The following is a 23,321-nucleotide window of genomic DNA, read 5'->3' as shown; positions in this document are numbered from 1 at the left end:
ATACATATACAACTAGTAAAATCTAGATTACTCAGGGGTCATTGAAGCAGATTCATTTTACTTTCTACTCATGAAGAACATAAAGAAAAAGCTGATCTACACTCGCTGTGATTTCTATTACCTTCTAAATGTACAATTTTCACAGTACAGTAATTCTGAGTAACTAAAAAGCACAACTGTGTGCACAATACCTTAGGTAGGTAGGGAACTATTTTACTACTATAATGAATTCAGTTTAAGCAGAAAAATAACCTTAATCAGCATTCTTGACAATCCAAGCCTTATTGTTTATTTTATCCAGTCTTTCAACAATTCCTTTAATATGTATTGAGACCTCTGATGCAAAACATGATTATAACTCCTAAAATTATTAAAATTAAGACAAATCCAATAATTCCTATGTAAAACATATTTTAAAGGGTAAATTCAGAGGAAAACATTGCACGAAGCATATGGCAAACAAAAAAAAAATCAGTGATTACCGTAATCACAAAGTAATTTTAAGAAACTGAAAATGATTATCAGTTTACATTACATACATTAAATTTAAGTAATAAAGCAAAACAAAACCATGTACCCTGCTAAACCACCAATTTTCCTAAATATAGTCCTAACTTTTGACAGCAGAACATAATAACAATATTATTGCCTAAAACATGATGTGCATGGTTAGCTCTAAAATTTGAGACCATTTTAGTCACTAGCTGATGTATCTTATCTTCTGCAACAGATTGCCCATTTCTGAAATTTATATTCATCATTACTTTTACTATGTGCACTAACAAAGAACAGCAATGGTAAAATAAAAGATACTATGCAACAAGAAAGAAAATTCTAGGTTGTTTTCCAAAGTTGGGTATTTTCACATCAAATTTTCTCAAAGTAAGACCATCTTGTGTGATGTTTTACTTATCTGGAATAGAGGTTGGCAAACATTTTCTGTAAAAAAACCAGAGAGTAAATATAGCTTTTGTGAGCCATATGGTCTCTGATGCAATCCCTGAACTCTGCCAGTGAAGTGCAAAAACTACTACAGACGCTACTTAAATGACTGGGCAAGACTCTGTTCCAATAAGAATTTACTTTCAAAAACAAACCACAGGCCACAGTTGGTTCATAGGCTACAGTTTACCAACCCTTCACCTAGAAAACCAGACTTTCTCTCAATTTCTCCTTTCCAGGAAGGTTTAACTATTAATTCAGTAAAAGAATTTACTAATGGTAGAGACCAATACTAGAACGATACTTTATAAGTAAAGACAAACTATGGAGTGTTTTCTCTTGAGATCTTTAGGGGTAAAACTGACTAATAACAGAGGGAAAAAGATGATCTCTCCAGAGATGTTTCAAGTGTAGGATATGACAAAGTTGAAATGGGTTATTTCTTCCATGTAGCAAAGCAAAGATTCCAAATAACAGTCTAAGAAGTTTGACATCCACAGACAGTTCTAAGACTATTCTATATTAGGGCAGGAAACAGTGAGGTAATCAAACCTTTCATTACACATATTAACACTAATAATTAATTCTATATATTAGCTGATGTTCTGTACTACCACCTAACACAAGGCTTCACCAGGAAGGTTAAAAGGCATTTATAGTAACAGCAATATAATTACTGCAACTGGTAGTATACAATGATAACCTCCTGAACAAGAATATACAACAGCCCTCAATACCTCCTTATGTTCCAAGAACACAGAATATAGAATAAAGAAATAAACATCTCAAACCTTGATGAAGCAACAACTACACACTTGCCCTCAATACCTCTATCATTTTGGTCACATGCACCCAGCAATTCAGAAATCCCAGGCATATTTATGCATCAGAAAAGAGCCTGGGGCAGGTGTGGATGAGTATGTCTTAAAACAAAGTTGGTGACTGATCTGATTATTTAATATAAGGCTGGAACACAATTATACAGAGAAATGTATTAAATATAGTATACCTAAGGTCATGTGATACCCCTACAAATAAAAAGTCAATAATTTAAAATTTTGCTAATATAAGAATAAACAGAATACATGCCACCCAGGCATGCAAACTTGTCAGGAAAGTTTAACAGGAAGCGAATCATGAGGAAACAAATTTAGAATGTAGGCTACCTTACAAGACAATTGGCTTGGATTCTTCAAAGAAGTAAATGTGCTGAAAAATAAAGGTATAAAAAATGGATCTAGATGAAAGGAGACTAGAGACTCCTAACATATTGTCGATGATCTTTTCTTGAATCCTGTTTCAAAAAAAGACATTAAGGACATTTGGGGGAAAATTTATATAAGAGACTTCTTATTCTTAACAGGTATACGCTGAATTAAATATTCAGAGATGAAATGTCATGATATTTGCCACTTTCAAATGGCTCAAGAAAAAAAAAGTATACATTAATATATAAAGCAGGTGTCATGAAATATTAAGTGGTAAATCCAGATAAAATTATTCATCTATTAATCTTTCAACTTGTCCATTTGAAATTTTTCAAATTTAAAATTTTGAGTGCAGGGAGACTCTTTCACGATAGAGTCTCATTTCGGATCCTTTTTACAAGATATAAACAAATCCTTACCATCTATTCCAGCCTCATTACTCCTTACATCTCATTACTCTCTTAGTACCAAACTATGTCACTGAGGCCTGCTTTCCCCAGCTGAGCAAATTTTATCAAGAATCAGCTCAGAAGTCATTTTCTTCAGGTAAATTTTCCTGACTTCCCAGGGTATGATAAGGACCCTATAATAATATTCTGTGTTCTATTACCATGTAGTAATTTTCAACTAGTTTGTTTTGCTTACCAGACTGTAATGTCCCAAGGTTCTAGAATAACCCTGGCATATGGTAGGCTTTCTGCACACGAAACACTAGTGGTAGATGAAGAGATGAGTTGTAATAAGCCCTCCAGAGTCAGGAATCATGTAAAATCCACAGATATACGGAGGGAGGGATGCAACTGTCCCAGGCATAAGGTCAGGCCATTTACATATACCATGTCTTTCAGGTAGGTAGTATCAGGGGAGGCTTTTTTGTTTGTGGCTTGTTTTAAGAATAGTTTATTGATCTTTAGAGAGAGAGGAAGGGAGAAGAGAGAAACATTGATGTACGAGCGCAACACCAATCGGGTTGCCTCCTGTATGCCCCCTACCGGGCATCGAGCTGGCAACCTGGGCATGTGCCCTGACCAGGAATCCAACCGGCAACCTTCTGGTGCACAGAACGATGCCCAACCAACTGAGCCCCATCGGCTAGGGCTCAGAGTAGTTTTTGAAAGAGATTCCTGTCTGTCCTTGTCTGTAACTTTAGTGCCCTGTCCAATGTCACAGGGCAGTTTGTCCTTAGAGCACTCGCCTGCTCAGTGCTCTACATCATGCTGCCTCTGCTTATTAGCCATGAACAAGTCATTTCAGCTCCAAGTCAGTTCTCACAGTACAACTGGGAATAGTTCCTGTTCTGCCTGTTTTACAACATGTCAAAAATAACAAATGAAAATTACTTAAGCAAACAGTGAACAAAAGGCACTGAATAAACAGTCCTCCGTAGAACAGCATTGTTTTCTCCATCAACTCATCCTCTCTCTAGCTTTCCAAGGTTCCTCTGGTCCTTAACTGGCTAAAGACCAAATAACAAAGACAGGTCTCTCCCCAAAAGAAGATTAACCTTAGGTACTTCAGCTGACTTTGGGGGTGGGGGTGAGGGGTACGTAGGCTTATATCTTTAGTGTCTCCAATATACAGAGAATCTACCACAAAATCAAGTCCCTAATTCACAATAAGAACAATATAGGCTTTTGGGGAGTTTGCCATTTACTAAAAACCCGTTATTCTAGTCAGTTAATGGAAAGTATGACATGAAATAATTAATAGCACATTTCCCCTACTTCTTTGGAAAACTTAAAATAAAAGATTATTTCTTATCTAGGATACAATTTTAAATTACATGGATTACACAAATGAAAGGAAAAGGTAAATACCACACAACTATGAAGCTTACACAGAGCCCCTTACGCCAAGGGGGAAAAAAAAATCCAAAACAAGGCTGCAAAGACTAGGCTAAGAAGGCAAACAATGGGTATATACTGAGAACTTTTCTTCTTACTTTCCAACCTCAATAAGATAAAAGTCAAAATGCTAAATTCATTTTTAGCTTTAAAAACACAGTTTCTTGGTTCTGTTAGGTCAGCTTACAATCACATGCTTCTGGGGCACCATGCAATATAAACATGTTTAAAGGCATATACTCAAAAATTTATAGTAGTTTCACAAATTCTAAGCTACAATTTTATTCCCCATATTAAAGATCAGAGTTAGCATAGAGACAAGCTCACAGATTTGATATCTAATCTTTGGTTGCAATTGTTCCACCTGTTATCTAGCCCTCTAAAAAAATAAAAGAACAACAATGACAACACTTTGAGGTCTCAATCCACTTTACGCAAAGAAAGCTTTATGAAAAGCCTGAACATGAATTTAAACATTAAGGAGAAAATGAGAAACGTTAGGTGTGTGAAGTAGGAAATGTTAATTTCATGCACTTAGGAACACACACTCACACCCCACAGTAGTAGAAGCAGTAGAAGAGGAAAACACTACATGTGTAGGGGTAGAAATATTTGTTACATCATGATGCTGGCTGGCGATGGAGGGTTGCCGCCTTAGAGCCCCCTGAATGGAACTTCCACTCTGGAAAGCATTCACTACATCCATCTGCAAGGAATCAGAGATTGTGACAGCTTGCTCAGCAAGAGAGAGAGAGAACAAGAGAAAGGACCATTCCATCTATCAACATATAAAAAGTAAAGAAAAAAAAGGCACTTTTTACAGAGCAGATAAATAGGCAAGAGGAGTATTTTGTGATGAAGGGGGGGAAAGCTAGGAAAAAAGGAGCTTAGGGGCATATAGACACATTCTTTCATGATCAGTTAAAACTTTCACTCATTCCAGGTAACAGAATTATTTTTCAAAATAGTAAGTTTTGTGGGTTGGGAGGGCTAGAAAGGAAGTTAAGGAGTGTTCAAACCTCCTCCCCAATTCCAAAGCCCTGGCTGGCTCCCATGCCCATCACCTCTCCTACCTCTCTCCAGGCCCATACCTGCGTCTGGATTCTGTTCAGACCTCTAAACCACAAGATCTGGCCACGCCGCAACTCCCTCTCAGCGTGGTCAATTTCTTCCACGTCCTCTGCTAACTCCTCCTCAGGTATTTCTTCCTTTTGGGTGCCATGACCAGCTTCTTTGAGGAATTTTAAACGGCTAGTTGGAATTGTTGAAATAAGCTACAACACAGGGGAAAGAACTTGAAATAAATCATATCAAGTATAATTAAACTGATCAACTTCAGTACGAAGGGAATGAAAAGGTGCAAGCGTAGCCAGCTAACTTCACCAATGAAGCAATGAGATCCTATCCATCGGAGGCTTTTTTTCTAAAAACAAAAAAAATTCCTCTCTTATCTGCACAAAAGATTTAAGTCTGAAGGGTGAAAGTGTTCCTGAATGGAAATAACCTGATTGCAATTTTTCATACTTTAGGACACTGATGATGGTAAATTTTAAAACCATTCTTTGACATGTATTTACTTGAACTCATATTAGTTATATTTATTTCAGATAAAATAAAAATGGCAAATAGTCTTAATAGATGAAAAAAATGGTATTTCATTAGTGCTTTAAGAATTCAATGAGAAAAAACATACCCAAATTCCAAAAATCTCTAAGGTTAAACTAAAAATAGTGTTTTGTTTATTAAATGCACTAATTTTTATAAAAGCAACTATTTAAAAAATTGTGTTAACACTGACTGATAATGACACCAAACAGGAACAGATGCCCCAGAAAACATAAAGGATATAAAAACACAAACAAATATTTATTAACATAAAGATGTTAGCAGCCATTCCTTAAAGAAGTTGGGCTTATCAAAGGGAAACAAGCATGCAACCAGAATAAAAACTGCTTAGGGAATTTCTAGGCCATCCACCTCATTTCACAGAGGTGAAACAGGCTCAGAGCCCAGGAGGAGACTTGCTCATGGAGTGACTAAGACCCTAGGTCGCCTAAGCACCAAATCAGTGCTTTCTACCATCGCACTTAAATTCATAGACAATGTCAACCAAAGAAGGTAACTGATGCCTGTTGGGTATGTATGCTACACTGAATTTCCTCTTCCTGAAATTAGCCAGATTTGGGGTGAGAGTGTGGGTTCTGTTCTGCCTAGGAGAGAACATTACATAATAATTAGAATGGTAATGAAAAAGGAAAGGTGGACCACATATGGAACCACTTGAAAGAAGATCTCTATTAATGAGGTATTCAAAATGAATAAGAGAAACCTCAGAACCTAGAAGCACAATTAAAAAAAAAAAAGGTGAGACAAAAGATTAACTTCAAAAACCTGGAAGTTGTCTTGCAGAACGACAATAAATTAGTTTGCTCAAGTTACACACCATAACATGATGTTAACCTTCATTTATAAAAATGTTGGTATAGATTCTCTACCAGTTAATTTTATAGTAATGGCAATGGGCTTCCAATGAACATACACACCATCAACACTTCTCTTTTAAAAATGATGACATGTACTTGCATAATCAAGTCAGCTGCCTATAATAAAGACGAGGTATATCTCATTTTTCAGCCATTGTATTTTATATACACACTGTAAAACCATTCAATTCAAATAATTTAAAATGTCATTTTGTGGCCCATTTTTTCCAGATACCAATATTTTTATGGAAACATTCTCTACATAAACTGAAGCTCAAGGTTTTTCCTATGCTACATATTGGATTAAACTACATAAAAAATTATATAGTGTAAAGAACATAATATTTTATATTTTTTGTACAAATATTTATTCTAAAATGCAAAAATAAGTCATAGAGCAAAAGATACAGATATTAGAATCCTAACCAGTTACAAATGCATTATTATAATACTGATGTAAAACTTGTTCAAAAAAACAAGTTAAAAAACGATGTCAGAAATTTAAATAGTGTTTTATTATACAGGCATAATTGTAATAAACAGCAAGTGACAATTTAAAGCAAATGTTAGATTTAAAAAAACCACATCCCTAACTGCCCTTTTTGCCCTAGAATGGTAACTACTTAAAATCAAGTACAGAACTGCTTAAAGAAAATACATACTAGAAATTTTTTTTAAAAAAAATCACTTAAGGTTTGAACAAGAAATGATGATGTTTTTACCTGGCCCCAGAGTAACGTTCCCATTCCTAGGAATACTGACCATAGCCACTGTTCTATGGAAAGTTCTGAACAACTGAAAGGTTTTCCACCAAACTGCACAATTATTATCTGGAGGAATAATCAAGAGTAAGTTTATTTAAATCCTTTACATTTCACAACTCAGATACTTCAAAAATCACCCAAATTTGTGTCCTCTAAAATTTAAGCTAAACAACCATTATTCTGTTGGTGACATGTATAATACTCACAGCTGAATATAAGACAAATAAAATAAAGTAAAATCCCTTTGTCCAAAATTTTAAATGCAGGTATTATTTCCTGCTTAAATTATGCTTACTAAAAATTAAAGAAAAATAATTCTCATGATCAAAAAGATAACTTTATACTGATTTTCAATATAATCTCAATAAACTACATTCTTCTGTATTTAGTACAACTCTAAATAATTTATGCCTTTCCATAAGAGATAGTACTTTTGTAGAGAAGACTGTATGGAAAAGTGAACATAATATTCAATCTTTTTTACTTTCCTTCTAATTGCTACTCACTCCTGGTTAATAGTTAGATGTTAGGACAAATATATGGACTGTTAGAGAAGAAAAGCAAGTTGCAAGTTCTATGAAATATGTGCTAACACAGGTGGTATACCCTCAGAAATTTGCTTTCCCTTATAAAAAGTCCAATGATCTGCATAAATAAAATTCATTATTACAGTGATTATGTTTCCCTACTTATTGTAAGGAACCTAAAACAGTGTATATAGGAATATTAAGAGTTAAGCAACATTATTCACCCTTTTTTTGATATGGCAGTTAGTAGTTGCCAAATATTGGTATTAAAAAGAATCATTTTGGTATTAACAGTTTTTAAACTTTATTTTTGAGAGCTATGAAATCTAGTCTTTGTAGCTGAACTTTATTCCAAACTCAAGTGATATGTACTGGTCAGTTCTACTGTTCTGAAAGTCAAGGTTATTTGTATCCTTGTACAAATAGATTCCCAACTGTGGTTTTTTTTTTTTTTAGTAGCCCAACCAGTTGATTATAAATGATTTGGCAATTTAGCCTGGATTTTAAGAGAGATATCTATAATAACTTTCTCTTGTGTACCATAAAAATGAGCATAGAAAAAAACTCAACATTTGTGTTTTTTCAACTTAAAAAAGTATTTAAACAGTACCCTTTTTTTAGTATAATGAGGCATGTGAAAAGGATATTAAGATGTTGGGGAAACAAATGATTAATATGTTTAGGTATGTGGCATAAGAAATAATAATCTTTTATTTTAGAGTTGAAAGAAATAAAATTGTCTAATTAATAGTGGAATTTACTTCTAAAAATAAGTTTCCATATTCTTTAATATACTGCTTAGATGGACTACTACTGATTGTGCATTTCATTGTGCTGAAGCACTTCCTAAATGTGTGCTAAGGGAATCTAGCATTAGGTGTTGCCTTCTAAATTTAGAAGGGGCTGGATTATACAAAGTTCAACGGGTTTCTTGACTGAAGGATTTTCCAAAGCCTTTGAACTGTTAATTTAAAAAAAGAAAAGAAAAGGAACAGCTCAGATGTGAGTGTTTTCTTGCAAACACCAAAGCTCAGAGCTTCAAGTGCAGTATCTCTCTTAATGCTTTAGTTAGTTCTATGACATGACCTAATTAATATTAATGTCCCCATTTCACAGACAAAGAAATCATAGCTTGTTGAGGTCACACAACTACTGAGGCAGCATTCTGCTGTGATGGACCCCTGTGTTCATCTCATAAGCACTATGAGCATAAGCATCATCTCATAAGCATATGATACCTAAGCATTAAGAATCTCCAAGAGGTAAGCAGAACAGGCAATATTTCCTAACCTTATTGAGATAAGAACAACTCAAAAGATTAGTGTTTCATAGAACATACTTTGAAAACACTGGGTTTTGAGTCAATTACTACCAAGTAGAAAAGAAACTAAAAATATTTACAAAGAGTTAAGGATTATTATGTACTTCATGATCTGTCAAAAAAAAAAAAAAAAAGTAAAAATAAGAATCAGCTGGTAAATAAGAGACAAATTAACTTAAATATAATTTACTAGAGGCCCGGTGCACAAATTTGTGCAAGGGTGGGGTCCAGCTGTCCTACCCTGATCAAGCTGATGGGGCCAGGCCAGCCAGGGGAGGGACTGTGGGCGGATGGTTGGCTGGCCAGCCCCGCCTCCTGGTTGAACTCCCAGTCGAACTCCCAGTTCAGGGTACAATTTGTATATTAGCTTTTTATTGTATATGATGATAAGGTGAAGTCCTTTAGGTACCTCAGATCTACAGTCAAGACTTTGGCTATTCTATATACAAAGGTTCATGTTTCCCACTCAGCTTACAGTCTACAAAAGTGCTATTGAAAGTGCTAATCCATGACAAGAGGATAAGGAACACACACTAGAGTTTAAATCAATGCCCTATTTGCACAGTGCTGCTGCTGCTACTACTGCTAAAAATAACACCCCTCCCTTCCCTGCAACACCACAAAAAAAAAACAAAACTCTCATCTGAAATACACAGTGTGAGTAGTGAAGTTGTTCATTTATATTCTGGCCCGTGCTCATCTCACTGTGGACTTGCAATAAAGTGGCTGTGGACCAGTGGCTGGCCCACAGACCACACTGAGTAGCACTGGCATGTTTATAAGGCACTAGAGAGTGACACCTTAACATGAACTGTTTTAGGCATATCAACCTTTGTCAGGATTTGCTTGATACAGAGATATAGGCAGTTAAATTTTTGTAATTCCTGTATTTTAATAAATCTAATTTTGTAGCAAGTAAATGCTAAAACTTTAGCATGTTATGAACAATGATTTTTGTAAAATCTAAATAAAATATTTCGTAAATGATGTAACAAGTAGGCATCATCTCTCCTAAAACTTATAGAAATTGAAAGCTAACAGAAATAGGTTTTACAGAAATAATTAAGTTGAGGGTTTTCGTTTCGGTATCCATAGTGCACAAGGTATAGGCTGAATAAAATGCATAAAAAGCTCACTTTTTAATTTTAAATCTTCCTGGTGTAATTATGTACCATTCATTTACCTGTTCTGATCCCAGATCCAACTATACAATCATTTACACAATACCACAAAATACAAGATGATATAAAAACATAGCTATAATACATGGTGATACAAAATCACCATATGCAAAGTCATCATTAGTTTTGTTCTTAGAATGATTTCTGAAAAATAGGGAAATTTTCAGTCCTTCCTATTCATTCCTAATTGCACTCCTCACACCCCATTCTCCACTCTTCTGCCTTGTTTTGACAATACTACAAAATGAAATATTGACATATGAACATATTGAACATATTGACATATGGACATATTGAAATATGTCCAACTCAGAATGCAGCCATTCATAATCACATGGAATCTAAACATTCACTTTAAACCTTTTATTATTTTAACATATAATTTAAACTATAGAAATAACCTGCTATTATTTGCTAGAAGCAATTAAGCAAGCCTAAAAGTAAACTGTAACATTTACCTTAAATAGTATCAAAGTAATAACAGTTTTGATAATAATGTTATAAAATGAAACAATCAGAATTAGACTGTGAGATATCACAACCACAGAACCCATAGTGCAATTAAAGTAGCATTAGCCTAAAGCAGGGGTCCTCAAACTACCGCCCGCAGGCCACATGCAAATACAAATATTGTATTTGTTCCCGTTTTGTTTTTTTATTTCAAAATAAGATATGTGCAGTGTGCATAGGAATTTGTTCATAGTTTTTTTTTAAACTATAGTCCGGCCCTCCAATGGTCTGAGGGGCAGTGAACTGGCCCCCTGTTTAAAAAGTTTGAGGACCCCTGGCTTAAATTAACATACTCTTCTCATATGTAGAATTTCAGGAAAGGGCAATTTTTCACTTGAGTTAGGATATTTAAAACTTTTTAAATGTCATCAAAGCAATACACAGAAGCCCCACACATTACAGTCAAGTAATTTCTGGAACAAGCCACCTGTTTACCTAATATCTCCCACATAATAATCAAATTTGAAACTATCTTTTCCAATTACCCACCTGTACCACAAAAGTGCCTAAAACAATTGTGCAGAAGATGATATTATTAAAGATTCCTTCAAACACATTTCTTTCACCATGAATTTTCCGGGCATTTATTTCGTTGAAAAGTTGCATCAGCACAAATGTATTAAAAACAATAGTGTAATGTTCCGAAGGCGGTGCATGCAAAGGAGCATTTCTTCCACTATCAATATCAAAAAACTTTTCTCCTGAAAGAATGAAAGATTATTATTTTGTAATTGTCATACAAAATCATTTAACATTTTCAAGGAGGTATGCAACAATAAAACCTAGCCAGACCTTTATCTGATGCCCAAATGACAGCATAGAAAAGAGTTAGAAGGGATCTGGGACTATCTAATTCTCTCTCGTGTTTTATAGATGAGCAAACTGAAGGCCCCAAAACTATTATGACATACGACAGATCACCTACTTAAGTTAGTGGCAGAGTCAGGACAAGCAATCAGGACTCCTTTTTACTCCCACCCCACTCTCTCTCATACTGCTCCCTTGTCCCTCCCCCTCCCCCCCCCCCCCCCCCCCCCCCCCCCCCCGCCCCCGGCCAATGTACTAAGCATACACTGATAAAGAGGAGAAATTAAAGGTAAATGAGGAGTCAAAGAGAGCACAACTTATGTTCTTGAAAAACTGGTAACAAATAATCATCTGAAATATTAGCTTAGACACAACTGAAGCTTTATCAGGCACTGAATTCTTACCAGCAAACAAGAGTGTAAAGACTACTACCAGTTGATAGAATGCATGACCCAAAATGTTCTTCATCATCGTGCGTGAGATGAGAGGTTTATTTCTACCATAAGGTTTCCGAAGCAGGAGAGACTCAGTGGGGGGTTCAGTTGCCAGGGCCAGGGAAGCGAGCGTATCCATGATGAGGTTTACCCACAGCATCTGCACAGCTTTAAGTGGTGAATCCTAGAAAAGACAGATTTCCTGATAGACATTCACAACTATTCAGGGACTCGGCGATTCTCAGGAAGCATTTTGTATTTAAAAACTTAAAGAACAGAATTGGATTGCACTTTTATAGTCATTAACCTAAAATATTAAGCTTCAACCTATTTAAATGTTCAAGTACTTTTAAAGGCATGTTATACACATATTTGCTTTAAAATAAGCAAGCTTTAATGAACAAATTGTCCACCTACTTGAGTAATACAGGCGCCTGTGAAAGCAACAATCACTGCTACGACATTAACAGTAAGCTGGAACTGAAGGAATTTTGAGATGCTGTCATAGACATTTCGTCCCCACATAACTGCTTTAACAATGCTTGTAAAGTTGTCATCTGTGAGAATGATATCAGACGCTTCTTTAGCTACATCAGTCCCAGCGATGCCCTATTAAAAAAATTCCACAGATCAGACTAAAGGTTTAAAATATAATTTTTAATATTCAAAAGGATAATATTCAATTGATCAACTACAAACCACCATTGTACTTAATAATTACTGACTCATATTTACTATAAAAGAAGGTAACAGTTATTCTAAGATACCATCTCTCAGAAATTCGATCTTAGGAGAAATCAAAAATAAAAAAGGTTTGAAAATAAAGTTTAAATTGGGTTTAAAAAGAGGAATGGACACAAGCATTACCCCAGTTCCTTCCAAGGGTCACACACAAAAAATATATTTAAAAATAAAAACTCAAAGACAAAATTAGTGGCAAAGAAGATACTGCAAGAGAATCTTAACACATTGCGGATCACGAGAATTCTTACTTCATATTACACAGTGTTTTACAAAGTATCATACTTTAAAATGTTTTTTGTACTTGTTCAGTAGAAACTTATCTGGCCACTGGGTAAAGCTAGCAATAAAACCACTGGTCCGCTTAAGAGGTTGAAAAGTGGATAACCAAATATTAAGTAACATTAGCAGACCTCCAGAAAACTGAATACAAAGCCAACAGTAGGGAAAGCAGAGACATAGCTGGGTTTTTTTTACACCACAGACCTCTCCTATATAAGCTCAGGACTTGGCAGCACAGGTAGAACTGGCAGTAGGGGTGAAGGTATGATTAAAAATAGGAGGATTTATCAAAAGTCTACTGAAGACACTGAAGCAGTACTTAGATGGTCCAAACTAAGAACAATAATGTCCATCAGCCCTAGCTGGTTTGGCTCAGTGGATAGAGGGTCAGCCTGCGAACTGAAGGGTCCCGGGTTCGATTCCGGTCAAGGGCACATGCCTAGGTTGTGGGCTCGATCCCCAGAAGGGGGCGTGTAGGAGGCAGCCAATCCATGATTCTCTCTCATCATTGACGTTTCTATCTCTCTCTCTCTCCCTCTCCCTTCCTCTATGAAATCAATAAAAATATATTTAAAAAAATAATGTCCATCAATGGTAGGATGGGATGGATCAATGTCATGGATTAATTAAAAAAAAGAGAGAACTATACTATCTACAACAACACAGATGAACCTCACAAGCATAATAACACAGGAAGCTGGACTCAATATTATTCTTCTGTACAAAGTTCAAAAACAGATTAAAGTAACCTTCAGAATACTGATTATCTTTGCAGAGAGACAGGGCAATCATTAGAAGTGAGTGTGGTTGAGGTGCCTGGGGTATAGGTAATACTCTATTCCTTGCCTTGCATAGTTCAGCTTTTTTCATGTGTGATAATCTAGTCAGTTGTGTACTTATGACTCAGGCACTTTTCTGTATGTGTGCTAAATGTTAATAACAAAGTGATAAGAAAGGTAGATCCTCAGAGCCCCTTCCCAAGTCCACACAACCAGGCCATTTGCCACTCCCTCTGATATGGCAAAAAACTGTCTGCTAACTTACAGAGAATGTCTGGACTGAAGGGTACCAAGCACTGTTGAGTACAGGGTGTTATATTGAAGGAGAAAAAAAAAAAAAGGGAGCCCAGCTGGTGTGGCTCAGTTGGTTGAATGTTGTCCCATGCACCAGGAGGTTGCAGGTTCGATTCCCAGTCAGGACACATGCCCAGGATGCTGGCTTGATCCCTAATAGGGGGAGTGCAGGAGGCAGCTCATCAATGAATGTTTTTTCTCTCTCTCCCTCTCCCTTCCTCTCTCTGAAATCAATAAAAACATTTTTTTTTTAAAGGGACCGGGGTTAGGAGTACCTGTGTTTAATGAATGTTGAGACTTTTACCTTTCCTTCTCTACCTGTTTCCCAGGATACCAGTATTCAAGACTGCTCTCTAGGCAGCAGATTTGAAGACTCTTTTCTGGGAAATCTGATCATCTTAAGAGAAAGACCTAAAAATACTGCAATTCAAGGTACCCTAAGAAGTGAAATGACTAAGCCAGATCCCTTTACAGAGAAGCTTCTGGTTGACAAATCCCACCTAAAGGCCCAAGACTTTCCAGCTTTTCAACTTTACACTAGCAAAGCACTAACCTGAAAGACAGAGACTAAACCAAAAGGAAAGTGGAGACAGAGTCTACAGAGACAAACTCATTAAAAAAAAAATTAAATGTTTAGAAAGCTAAAAGGCACATCAATGAGATAAAAACAGGATGTTAAGATGAGAACAAAAACTCAGAGATCCAAAAACAACTCTTGGAAATTAAATATGACTCATAAATGAAAAATAAGTTGAGGAAATAGCCCTGGAAATATAGCAAGACAACAAAGGTATGGTAAACAGGAAAAAAAAAGACAAAAAACCAAGATAAAATGTCCAAGAAGTAAAAAAAAAAAAAAAAAAAAAAAAAAAAAAAAAAAAAAAATCAGGGGAATAGTGCACAAAGAAGGAACAGGTGTCAGGGAGAAGTTGGTGATGAATCAGTGTTAAATACATAGAAAACCTAAGCAAAAATAAATAAAATAAAAAAGAAAGTGAATTAAAAAGACAACTTACAGGAATAAAAAAAGTTGTACAAGGAAATAAAAGGAACTATATTTATCTATCCAAAATTATAACTCTGATAGTAGAATGACAGGGTAGGCAGTGTGCATGAATGTGTACTGGGGTGGATGTTGTGTGTGTGTGTCTGTGTATGTGTGCATGTGGAAGTGCTAACTCCTTCTGTTACTTAATGAAAAGGCAATAGCAAATGCTTTATGTTAAAAAAATAAATAAAAAAGCACTATAATGATGTCATTTCGATATATGAAGGCAAACAGTTAAAATAGTTGGTTTTCTTTAGTGAAAACAATGAGACTAGATGAAATGTTATGTGGTAGGAGACGTAGGTATTTGATTTTTTAAATGCTATGCATATATTGTTTTAATAAACACAAAAAGTTTAAGTCAAGCTTTTCTTGAAATATTCAATGAAGGAACAATTTTAATTTAAAATTTTAATCTCTAGCTCCTAATCTGAATATTTTTACCTTGAATGTGCAACATATTTAACACATCTAAGCCCAAGAGGTTTCCCTGCCTCTAATCATTCTCCTGTCTTTTACTAATGCAAATCTCATCACTTCTTTGTTCAGAACCCTTCAAAATTTCCAGTTATTAAAATAGTCATAGGATGTAAATGGCAGCAGAGGGAATATAGTTAAAAACATTGTAATAAGCATGTACAAGTCAGATGGTACTAGACTTATGGGGAGGGGGGGAGAGAAATCACTTTGTAAGGTAAATAAATGTCTGATCACTATGTTGTACACCTGAAACTAATATAATATTGTATGTCAACTGTAATTGAAGAATAAACTAAGAAAAACTAGTTCCATAATAAAAAATTTTGGGAAACTTTTCATCAAACAAACAAAAAAAGATAAACAGCTTTTTATGAGCTTCTGTGAGCTGTATACTAACATGCAGTGTGTCTCTAAACTAATTTTATTCCATCAGATGTTGCCTGGGAAAGAACAAACTCCTTATCTTCCTATTTCAAGGTCCTCATCAGGTGGAACCCCCAGTAAATCCTGTTTCACATCCCATTTCCCCCACACCAAACCTTTTTCTATCTATGTTAAAACCACAGTCATGAGCTGCATAAGTGTTTTGGTCAATGATCACATATATGTAATGGTGGTCCCCTAAAATTATAAGGGCGCTGAAAAATTTCTATTGCCTTGTGACACTGCAGCTGCTGTAACGTCATATGCACACGTTACTCACACATTGGTGATGATGCTGGTGTAAACCAATCTGTGGGGCCAGTTGTATAAAAGGATAGCACATATATTTACATACAGTACAGAATACTCTATAATGATAATGGTGTGTTACTGCTTTATGTATTTACTAAATCAGACTTTTTATCGTTATTTTAGAGTGTACTGTTTCTACTTACAAAAAAAACCACTTTGCTATAAAATATATGTCATGTTACTCAGCAGCCTCATCCATCTCATTTTGGCCATGTCTCTTGACTACATCATTTTCTATTGTTCTTGATTTAATCTCCTGTTGTTTTGTACAGTAACATGCTGTACAGGTTTGTACCTTGGGAGCAAGAGGCTATACCAGCCGTGGGCAAACCACAGCCCGCGGGCCGGATCCGGCCCGTTTGAAATGAATAAAACTAAAAAAAAAACAAAAACCGTACCCTTTTATTTATGTAATGATGTTTACTTTGAATTTATATTAGTTCACACAAGCACTCCATCCATGCTTTTGTTCCGGCCCTCCGATCCAGTTTAAGAACCCATAGTGGCCCTCGAGTCAAAAAGTTTGCCCACCCCTGATACCATCCAGCCTCGGTGTGTAGGAGGCTATGCCATCTAGGTTTGTGTAGGTGCCTGTGATGTTCACACAATGACAAAATGGCCTAACGACACATTCACAGACAGAATGTATCCATTTTCCACCTTGCTCACTCCTTTTGAAAGGCTGCCACTGTGGTGGTGGTTTAGCCTCAAAATATCCGGACAAATTATTCAAATAAACACTGGTATACATAAATATTCTCTTATCTGAAACCTTTGGGACCAAACTGAATTTCAAAATTCAACCTTTTATATCTTAAAAAGAAAATGAGACACATAACTTCTATCACAAATTCTCCAAGAGGGTGTCAGCACCCCACAAAACATATTAATATCTCTACAACGGCTCCGAATATTCATATTAAGATATGAACACTCTCACATCAGGTCAGGATAAAGGTTTGTAGTCAAATGAGTCTGATGCAAATTTAGGAAAACAATGTCAGTTTTCAGATTTTTGGATTTGAGAATTATTATTATGGACCTGTATTGTCCAAAAATAAAATAAAACTAAATTAAAATAAAATACTTAAATTTTCTATGGCACTGAGAGTGCAAAGATTCATTTCAACACTAAAAACTGGGAGTAATAGATTCAAAGATGTAACAACTTAATTTCAATCATTAAACATTTATGTAGCATATGTATTTAATGATGTCCATGTTATAGTACATGCTTTACCAGTACTGCGGCTACAAGCACCAAAGAACCAGTACAAGATAATAATCCAGTGCTTTAAATAATCAAATCTAAACTGAGAACTTGGTGGGGAGGGGTTCCTATCAAAAAAGACTGCAACCAACCAAAGAACTTGTGTGCATATATGCATAACCCATGGACACAGACAGTAGGGTGGTGAAGGCCTGGGTGGGGGGTGAGGGCAGGATAGAAGGGATCAATGGGGAAAAAAGGGGACATATGTAATACTTTCAACAATAAAGATTTAATAAAAAAAAAACACAAAGAAAATTAAAAAAGATTACATATAATATAAAATGACAATTACTCTTTTCTATTTTTATATAAGCACTTGCAAATTTTTATTTTTAAAACTTAAAAGACTGATACAAAATGAAAACCATGAGATATATTTTGTTTGTCAATTGAACATTTTAAGTTCATATATAAGTGGGGGAAGGTAGAAAAGGGTAAAGGGGTAATATATGACGATGGAAGGAGACTTAACTTGAACACTCAATTACTCTAAAGAGACATTTGCAGTTACATGGAAGATTCTCAATTATTTTTTTTTTTTATCTTTAATATATATAACTGTTCTGAGCTTGTCTCCTACTGAAGGGGATTGTTGCAAGGTTCAGATGAAATGACAGACACTAAAATGATTTACAGAGTATAAGGTAAATGTATGATCTTATTACAATTGTTCAAAAGAAGTCATCCTCCACCCAGAGTTCACTGCATTAGTGTATAAACTAATTATATTTATAAATCAATTTAGACTATATAGTATTCTTCACACTAATCTTGAGAGACAATATCTAAAATCAATTGACATTTAGTAAAAAACAGCAAAACAAACAAAAAACCCAGCCAGTAAATTACACCTGAATAGGTAAGCTCCTACCATTGCAAATCCAACATCAGCTTTTTTCAGTGCCGGACCATCATTTGTACCATCACCGGTTACCGCCACAACCTGGCGTTGGTCTGAGACTGTGCTGTCAATTATACCTAAAATAAAAGTAAATATTTGGGCTGTAAAAACATTCCCTTTAATTAAAAAGGTGATTCTGCAGAATATCCGGAGGAGTCAATTTTACAGACTCAAGGTTAAAAATAAATAACTAAGCAAACATAAGAAATGGAAACTGCTGAGATATTGGGCGAGGAACAACTCCAGAAACAAAGGTTACATTAGGAGCAATATCCTGTTTTAATCACTGAAGGTTAACACATTCACCTAAGGTGTCAAAAAGAAGCATATTTAGATTTTATTGGAAAAGATAATATTCATGATTCAACCCAATATTCATCGTCTATTACTATTTCAGGACACTGAAATAAGATCTACTTACCTTTAACCAGTGTATGTTTGTCAGTAGGAGATGATCTTGCAAGTACTCGAAGCTTTGGCCAAATCTTGTCTATCCGCTCTTGCTCAATCTATAAATTTTTGTCAAAGTTAAAATAAACCCAAATCTAGTTTCATAATCCCAAATAAGTGATCTACGATATGTATCAGTGGTTCTCAAAGTGTGGTTAACAGACTAGCAGAACCAGCAATTCCTGGGAACTTGTTAGAAATGCAAATGCTTGAGGAAGGCTACGGGTTATCTTATTAAATACTCTGGGGTGGGGCCTACCCATCAATTTGTTTTTAAAAGGTTTCCAAGTAACTCTGACGCCTACTCACGCTTGAGAAGTACTGCCATATATATAAGATCAAATTTTTAAAATCTCCCCACTGCCTATGAAAATGGAAGCTCCTAAAATTAGCATGAAAAGTTCAGAGACTTTGGGGACTCTTAAGATATATTTCATATCAACCTTTCCAAACTCATCTCCTATTACTCGCTTACACTATTGCATTTCTGAAATGGGCCTAAACTTAAGAAAAATAAGTGCTCACAAATTTGTACCTTTTCCTAACATGCTTGTGTTTTGTTTGATGAGGAGCTGGATGCATTTACTCATACTTAATGTCTAACATTGTGCATATTCAATATGCATTTGTTGAATGGAATTTCTAATACATTAAAGACACGTAAAAAATCAAAACCCGTACCTCTCCTTTTTCATTTCGTATTCTTCTGTTGAAATCTTTACCTTCTATACATAGGAAATCTTCTCCGGGGTGTAAAATACCACATTTGCTGGCAATAGCCCGAGCAGTATTAATATTATCACCAGTGACCATCCGCACAGTAATTCCAGCCTTCTGACATTTCTTTATTGCATCTGGTACCTGGTTTACATGGAAAGAAGAAATCTGTATTACAAAAGAAAATCAGTATTTCCAGAGAGAAAAATCCCCACTGAACAAATATGCATTACCTCATAGTCCCATAAATGATAACTTTAATTCATTTCAATATTCAGTATTTCTTGAATTATTCCCAATAATCTCTTCTTTCCTCTTCTACTGCCAGTCCTAGTTCAGGCTTCTTTTTCAGTTGTCAGTCAACTTAACCTGTTTGCATTATTTATTTACTAAAGGTTTTTAAAAGCACCTTTCTCCCTGGCAACCATTAGGCAATTCTTCTCTGGATGGCTTCCTACCTTTCTGGTTTTACTGTCCATACAACACCAGAGTAAATGTTGAGGTTCTTTAGAATTATGGGTAGCTCACCTACTCTCAGATCTTCAACGGCCAACTGTGTGCTAGTAACTTTCAAATCTGTATCTTTCCATCTCATTTTGAGAGCTGGAGTCATAGTTTCACAAGAAAAGTGGGCATCGAACTTTGGGTGTCCAAATTTTGCTTTCTAAATCTATTATCTAACAGAAACCTAAGGGTCATCTGACCTCTTCCATCTCCCTTACCCTATATATCTTGATGGGCTATCGATTTTATCTTGTCCCCACTACTTGTTGCTTAAGCTATTGCACCAGCTTTTTAAGTCATATCCCTGTCTTTATGTTTGTTACTCCTTTAAAACATGACATACTTGACAGTTCTTTTTCTAATCCATTTTCTTATAAATATTTGACTCTCCTATTGTTGTATTATAAACCATAAAGTTCTCAGTATAACAGAGTTTTACACTTGAACCTCAGAATACTTTTCTAACTTTATGTAAAATATTTCTCTATTATATATAACTTGATAGATGACTGGTCTACATACTATTTATGTGCGTGTTTCTGCAATTCCCTGCTCTTCTCTAACCAGAAAATGCATGCCGATCCTACCAGAGCACAGGTTGAAAACGCAAATGCAGGTAACATAAAAGAAGGCCATGGAGGTTAACATAAAGAGGAAAACACTCTGAAAGTGACAAGCTCTGAGATGAATACCCAATAAAAGCTACTCAGCTCTAGTCTAATTTTACCATGGGGAAAGGAGTGCCCCATGTTGACAGAACCTACACTTTCAAGAAAAAGCAAAAACCCAAACTTGTGTGTGCTCTCTCAATATTTAATGTTTTAAACACACATGTGACTAAAGGCTTAATTTTGCCTATAAGCTGTTTATGACTTCTATTGTAAATACAATTTAAGTGTGATATCTCTGGGAGCTTTCACGGCCTACTCAGACATATTTGTATCATACAGACCTCCATTATAGCTCATTACATCATACTATAGTTACTTGTTTACCTAAGTTTTCAGCAAATCAATGAGCTTCTTGAGGACAGAACCCTTACCTTCTCATGCTTGGATCACCAATGCCCAGTACAATGCCTTTCATTCATTTAACAAATAAGTGCCTGGCATATAAGAAGAGCATAGAATTTGTTGAACTGTGAATTCAACAACTGTGAAAACGTTCATCCTTGAGTATTTTTCAAGGAGGAGCATATCCTAAACAGGGTACCATTATGTCTTAAAACATGTGTAATTTAATTACTTGCAACATAAGTGAATCTCTAAGTTTAAGGATTTACAATATAAAGTATATCCCTCCATTCAGTCAACTCTAAGTCATTCAAATCATTGGCAAGAAACATCATTTACACCCACCTTTAATATTTACTGAAAGTCAGGCAGTGTGCTGGGTGCTAGTGACACAGAGGTGGGTGAAAGGACAGAGCCTGCCCAGATTATTAAAAAATAAATAAACCAGTACTGGTCTGCTATATAAAAGTAATATATACCCTAATATCCCACTTGAAATAAAATGTAACCCAAATTTGTCCAACTAAGCACCCAGTGATCCAGGGTTATCCTGAGATCACTTGGAATAGGGGAACAATTAATAAGAGAAAGAAACTGGTCTCAAGTTAAAACTATGTGGCAAATAATATTTAAGAATGGCAAACTAACGTTTATTAATTTCCCACTAACCACCAAATACTTCCAGTTAAAATTTAAACTACCTCCGCTTTTACAGATAAGAAACTGAAGAGAGGCTAAGTACCTTGTTCAAGTACCTATGCATATGCAATGAATTTCTCCTAGATATCTAATTAATCCAGATTCTCTACATGAGAACTGCATAGTGCAGAATACTAAGAGAAAGCTGTTTCACATTACACTGCCTCTTTTAGTATAGTAGTACCCATCCAATTTTGTAATACTGAAAAAATTAAGTGCCACTTACATATTTAAAAAAGATAAAACTCTCCATTAACCTCAATGCCAAGAACACAATAGTAATATTTTTTCCAAAAGGAAATCAGTTGTAGACATTCTGATTTAATATTATATTTAGATAAGATTTAAGCCATAAGTCAATGTATAAAACTTTGAATGGTATTGCTTTGACCAAAGGTTGGCAAAAATTATCTACTTTGCCCGACTGTCGTGGCTCAGTGGCAGACTCTGAACCAGGAGGTCACGGTTCTATTCCTGGTTGGGGCACATGCCTGGGTTGTGGGCTCGATCCCGTGTGGGGCATGCAGGAGACAACCAATCAATGATTCTCCCTCATCATTGATGTTTCTGTATCTCTTTCGCTCTCAGAAATGAAAAAAATATTTAAGAAGTATCCCCTTTGGTGTTTTATAAGCATTCGAAACTCCTAAACCCCAAACTGAATTTATCTTGAGCTCTAAACATGCTGCTTCTTCTGATTCTCTTATTACCATCTCAGACCCACCAAGTTATGTAAGTGACACTGATTCCCCCTCTTCTAGAAGATGTCTAATTGTGGAGACATGGCAGTTTTAAATCCTCTTTAGCTACACACTTTCCTCAGAGATCTCCTTTAACCTCAAATGAGAATGCTTCAGCCTCGACCACTTTCAGGCTCCTAGGTCCAAATGCCTACTTGACATTTATTCTGATGTTTCAGACATCTCAACAAAGTTGAAACAGTATATCCAAACCCAGCCTACTCATTCCTATTGGTCCTACCCCGCTTTCCTTTGAAATCACCCCTTTCTTCCTTCTCCTTGTCCACATCTGTGGTTCTAAACCATGATCATCTCTTGCCTGGAATTACTGCAATGATCTTACCGGCTTCCCTGCTTCTACCCCTCTTTATTTCCAGTTCATTTCTTAGCCAGTACCCTAAATAGTATTTTAACAGCATGAATCATGTCATTTCTAGCCAGAATTTCTTTAATTTTAGAATAAAATTCAGAACTCTTATTGCCTAGAAAGGCCAGAGATAATCTCATTGGGCCCTTCTTGTCCAGTTAGCCACACTGACCTGCTTTCCATCTTTGAAATAAATACTGTCTCATCTTCAGGTCTCTGCATATTTGATCCATTTGCCTGAATACTCTTCTTGCAGCTATCTACATGCTGGCTCACG

The 23,321-nt window shown here is 35.6% G+C and overlaps 1 protein-coding gene across 6 annotated transcripts in view; it reads right to left on the bottom strand.

Moving 5' to 3' along the window:
• ATP2B1 (ATPase plasma membrane Ca2+ transporting 1) overlaps positions 1–23,321 on the bottom strand; it is a 129,892-nt gene that overhangs the window by 6,517 nt on the left and 100,054 nt on the right. For 4 of the 6 annotated variants that reach the window (XM_036299080.1, XM_036299079.1, XM_036299081.1 and 1 more), the window contains 9 exons: positions 19,686–19,865; positions 18,976–19,063; positions 18,525–18,631; positions 12,439–12,630; positions 11,992–12,205; positions 11,270–11,481; positions 7,200–7,307; positions 5,086–5,268; positions 4,614–4,700 (listed from right to left, as the gene is read on the bottom strand). In XM_036299080.1, coding sequence (XP_036154973.1) covers positions 4,614–4,700; positions 5,086–5,268; positions 7,200–7,307; positions 11,270–11,481; positions 11,992–12,205; positions 12,439–12,630; positions 18,525–18,631; positions 18,976–19,063; positions 19,686–19,865 — 1,371 coding nt within the window. The remainder of the gene's footprint in view (positions 1–4,613; positions 4,701–5,085; positions 5,269–7,199; positions 7,308–11,269; positions 11,482–11,991; positions 12,206–12,438; positions 12,631–18,524; positions 18,632–18,975; positions 19,064–19,685; positions 19,866–23,321) is intronic. The other 2 variants (XM_036299082.1, XM_036299083.1) reach the window with 2 other exon arrangements.

This window comes from Myotis myotis, unplaced genomic scaffold, assembly GCF_014108235.1.
Source record: "Myotis myotis isolate mMyoMyo1 unplaced genomic scaffold, mMyoMyo1.p scaffold_m19_p_3, whole genome shotgun sequence".
Classification (NCBI taxonomy): domain Eukaryota; kingdom Metazoa; phylum Chordata; class Mammalia; order Chiroptera; family Vespertilionidae; genus Myotis; species Myotis myotis.
This window is presented reverse-complemented; position numbering and strand designations above follow the sequence as displayed.